Source organism: Eschrichtius robustus, chromosome 9 (assembly GCF_028021215.1).
Source record: "Eschrichtius robustus isolate mEscRob2 chromosome 9, mEscRob2.pri, whole genome shotgun sequence".
NCBI lineage: Eukaryota > Metazoa > Chordata > Mammalia > Artiodactyla > Eschrichtiidae > Eschrichtius > Eschrichtius robustus.
In genome coordinates, this window is record NC_090832.1 from 26223332 (window position 1) to 26228367 (window position 5036).

At 40.2% G+C, this 5036-nt stretch overlaps 1 protein-coding gene across 1 annotated transcript; it reads left to right on the top strand.

The window, feature by feature from the left end:
- Positions 1 to 3493: 3493 nt before the first annotated feature.
- On the top strand, positions 3494 to 3652 carry LOC137769453 (CHD9 neighbor protein-like). Its single transcript, XM_068551337.1, has one exon. The coding sequence runs from the start codon at positions 3494 to 3496 to the stop codon at positions 3650 to 3652; it is 159 nt and encodes a 52-aa protein (XP_068407438.1).
- Positions 3653 to 5036: the final 1384 nt, after the last annotated feature.

Here is a 5036-nt window from a genome sequence, read left to right on the forward strand (position 1 = left end):
TCAATATCCATATTTTATATTATTATGACTATGTAAGGGTAGTCCTCAGCTGCGCCTCAGAGTAAATGATTTTATTCCCTTCTTTTACAACCTTTTGTTTTTATTGGAATTAATTCTTGCCTCATTTTTCGTTTGCTTATAATTTTAGGTTGGAAATAATTTCTCTCAGAATTTGAATGTTATTTTTCTCAGAATTTTGAAGGCATTCCTTCTAGATTCCAGATTGTTCTTGAGAAGTCAGATGGCATTTTGATTTCCAATCCTTTGCTTGTAACTCGTTTTTTCACCTCTAGAAGATTTTAGTATTTTCTCTTTATTTCCACGTTCTGAAATTTATGACGTGTCTTAATGTCAATTTTTTAGAAATAAATTTTATTTATTTATTTATTTATTATTTTTGGCTGCGTTGGGTCTTTGTTGCTGTGCGTGGGCTTTTCTCTAGTTGCGGCGAGCGGGGGCTACTCTTCATTGCGGTGCATGGGTTTCTCATTTGGTGGCTTCTCGTTACACAGCACAGCTCTAGGCATGCGGGCTTCAGTAGTTGTGGTACTCAGACTCAGTAGTTGTGGCTCATGGGCTCTAGAGCGCAGGCTCAGTAGTTGTGGCGTATGGGCTTAGTTGCTCCGCGGCATGTGGGATCTTCCCGGACCAGGGCTCGAACCCGTGTCCCCTGCATTGGCAGGTGGACTCTTAACCACTGTGCCACCAGGGAAGCCCCTTAGTGTCAATTTTATCCCCTTGTAGTGCCTCACTTCTTTGTTCTCTCTTTCTGTAACTCCTATTTGCCATATGTTGGATCTCCTAGTTACATCTTCTAATTCTCTGTGTCTTTCTCTCCATTTTCAAATCTCTTTTCTTTTTGTACTTTCTCTTCCATTTTCTATCTCTTTGTCTTTTTTATGTTTCCTCTGCAGTGATTTTCTCAATATTAGTCTTTCAATCTTTTTGTTGAATCTAAAAGTTTCTCTTCTATCAGATATTCAATTTCCAAGAGCTTTTTCTTATTCTCTAATTATTCCTCGTTTTTAAAAGATTATCATCCTGTCTTATTTTGTGGAAGCAAAATCTCTCATTTTTCCGTAAGACATTAATAATAAGTTTTTGATGTTTACTTACGGTCCTATCCATGTCTCTTTTTTCCTTGAATTCCAGTTTTTGGTAGTTTATGTTTGTATTTTGGTCCCTATTTTTAAATTTTGAGGCTTTTCTTGGATGTTTGATGATCCTTGGTTATTCATTTATATTTCAGAGTAAGACACAAAAAATTCTAGTTTGGAAGCTCCATGTATGTTGATTGGGTTCAACTATGGTCCTCACCATAGGTTAAGGAGGTAAATCTGGTTGTTGCCTAGGAGGACTCCAACTTGCTAATATACTTGTCTTTTCTCTTGGGCTGATCAGTTTTCCTGGAGCAGGATTTTCCTATCTCTTACCTAGAAGGTAGAGCCTGGTTCTTATTATTCTAGAAGCCAGTCGGAGAATTGGCTGGGACTTTCACCATTGAATATGTAGCCTTTAACATAATCTACCTGTTTTCAGCATGTGCCTTATTTTGCCCTCAGCCATGATTTATCCTCAGTACCTCTGGGCCAAAGCTGAGGAGAAGTCACTTAACTAACTGTAGGAGAGAAGCAAAACTGGGCTTCTATATGCTTCTTGTAAAGACTTTAAATCTATCCTCCTGTGTTCAACCCCACCCTGAGTCCTTGCCTTCATAGATACAGTTTGTCTTTAATTCCTAAACTTCTCTTAAGCAGGAATCAGCTTGCTTTTTGTTGGCTTACTTCTCTCCCTTCCCTGTAGGCATTATAAGACTAAAAAGCTCTTAAAAATTTCATCATGTTCTGATGGGAAAATATCAATATATTCTGAAATTTAAAAAGGCAAGCTTAATTTCTGTGATCTTATTTCCCCAAGTATATGTACATATACACATATATAGTAACACACATATATATATATATATATATATATGATATGTTATATAACATCTTATATATGTGTGTGTGTGTGTGTGTGTGTGTGTTTATATAGACAAAGGAAAAGCCATGGAATAATACATATCAATCTTAACAGTAGTTACTTCTGGGAACCAGATTGAGTGGTGTATGACTTTCATTATTTACTTTTTACTCTTTTATTTTTTAAACAAGCATATTTAAACTTTACGATAATTATTATTGATATAGGTAGATGTTCAATAGTTATTGCCAGGAGATAAAAGCAGGTTATAAAATAGAATGTGCATTACATATATTTTATCATACACATGCACACACAGCTAGAGAGATAGAGCGAGAGTGAGAGACAGAGAGAGAAAGGAGAGAGGTTAAAAGAACAAATCTGAAAGTATATAAAGAGTGGCTACCTGTAGATAATGAGGTTAAACATGATTTTTAATGATCTTCCATGTTTTACAAGTTTTCTGTATTTGCCCATTTTGCCATTCATTCTCCCAGCACATATTTATTGCATACTTACTTTGTAACAGGCACTGGAGATGCAGAGGTGAACAAGACAGGCAAATTTCCTACCCTCATGAAACTGACATTCTGATGGGTGGAGACATCAGCAAACAAATAAAGTAAATGATTTTAGGCAACATACTTCTTACTCATTCATGAATCAAATGGCAGTCATTGCTCCTATTTATGTACTTTGCTATAAAATGGTAATACCTTGGAGGTGGCCAAGATGGTGGAGAAGGAAAACCTTGAACTCACCTCCTCCCATGGACACACCAAAATTACAACTACTTATAGAGCAAGTATCTCTCTATCTATGAGAACGACATGAAGACCAGCAGAAAAGATTTCCTACAACTAAAGACATACAACACAAAGTTAATGGAAGACAATAGAGAGCCCAGAAATAAGCCCATGCTCATAAGGTCAATTAACCTATGACATAGGAGGCAAGGATATACAACAAGGAAAAGACAGCCTCTTCAATAAGTGGTGCTGGGAAAAATGGAAAGCTACGTGCAAAAGGATCAAACTGGACTACTTTCTCACACTGTATAAATAAATAAACTCAAAATGGATTAAGGACTTAAATGTAAGACCTGAAACCATAAAACTCTTAGAAGAAAACATAGGCAGTACACTCTTTGACATCGGTCCTAGCAATATGTTTTTGATCTGTCTCCTCAGGCAAGGGAAACAAAATATAAAATAAGCAAATGGGACTACATCAAACTAAAAAGCTTTTGCATAATGAAAAAAACTGTCAACAAAATGAAAAGGCAGCCTACTGAATGGGAGAAAATATCTGCAAATGATATGTCCATTAAGAGTTTAATATCCAAAATATATAAACAGCTCATACAATTCAATATTAAAAAAAACAAACAACCCAATTAAAAAAATGAGTAGGTTCTCTTTCAGCTGTGCTCTGAGGAAGGGTTACTTAACTCTGGCACCTGAGGGTCAGCCACACAGAGCCTCCTCACCTCGGGACATCCCAGGGCACTCACCCTCTGCGTCCAGCTGAGATGGAATGCCACTCCAGCAAGAGCACCAAGGTGGCGGGGGAGTCCCAGAAACCCGCAGAACAGCCCGAGGGAGAGGAGCCAAATCTGGGGGCTGGCACAGAGGCAGCAGATGGCAAAGACGCCTCCTTGAAGGATGGTGCCCCTGATCAGAAGAACTGAGCTGCTTCTCTCTGGATTCGGACCCTCACCTCATCCGTGGAACTGCCTTTGGCCAGTGAGACTCGAGACAAACCCCATCCTGAGAAGCTCCAAAGAGAGGGAGGAGAGAGAAATCCCCGCCTTTGGGATTCAGGCTTCAGATATTACCTTCATCGGGCTTTGCTCTGGAGCTGAGAGCGAGATGCGGCCACGGGGAGTCCTATTTCCCCAGCTCTCCGACAGAGAGGACGAAAGAAGTCTTCACACATCCTGGGGCTTTCCCTGAGCTTCTGGAAACGGGGGAGCCCCATAGCAGACTGCTCTGGCTCTGGTGAATCTGTGCTGCTAAGCTGTGACTGTCTAGTGACCCTACCCCCTTCCATGTGCCTCACTTTCCTGAACTCTGAAAGCTCTGTGGTCACAGCATCGATGGGGACGTGTGGCACTCAGTTTCTTTCTTTCCTTCTTTCTATCTTTCTTTTTTTTTTGGTTTGTTTTTTTCTCTCTCCTTTTTTCTAATAGCTGGCTGAATAGCCAGTGCCCGTCACAGGAAGGTTTTGGGTTTGGCTCACTCCACACTGTTTGTATGAATACTTTAATATTTAACTTGGAGAATTGTTAATGAATTATGGGAACAATCGGGATCAGACTGTGATCATGGCAATGGGAGACAACAAGGCCTTGATCATCCAGCAAGTGGAACACTGAGTGCTGGTGGGAAGGAAGGAGGAGGGATTCGTGTTCTTGGTTTTTTAATCCCCAGAAAAACGTCCATCTGCTGATGTTCCTGTGTCTCCTCACATCAAGAGTCTGTCAGCGCTTCCCTGGTGGCGCAGTGGTTGAGAATCTGCCTGCCAATGCAGGGGACACGGGTTCGAGCCCTTGTCTGGGAGGATCCCACATGCCGCGGAGCAACTAGGCCCGTGAGCCACAGCTGCTGAGCCTGCGCGTCTGGAGCCTGTGCTCCGCAACAAGAGAGGCCGCGATGGTGAGAGGCCTGCGCACCGCGATGAAGAGTGGCCCCCACTTGCCGCAACTGGAGAGAGCCCTCGCGCAGAAACGAAGACCCAACACAGTCAAAAATAAATAAATAAAAATAAATAATTAAAAAAAAAAAAAAGAATGGGAGAGTTCTTTCTTAAAAAAAAAAAAAAAGTATACCCACCTTTAAAAAAAAAAAAAAAAAAAAGAGTCTGTCAATCTGAACCCCCTAGCATCTGAGCTATCTGTATCCAGCCTTTGGAAATACTTCACTGTTTACTGACCTGTCTGTCAGCTTCTCTTTTTTCCCCCCTTGCATGTGTTTTGTTTTTAATTTGACCCCAAAGCATTTTAATTTGAAATCAAATGGATATGTTTGCAAATAAATGATGACATAACAACAAAAAAAAATGAGTAAAAGACC

Coding starts and splice junctions, on each gene's coding strand:
- LOC137769453 (XM_068551337.1), top strand. CDS start 3,494: ATGGAATGCCACTCCAGCAAGAGCACCAAGGTGGCGGGGGAGTCCCAG.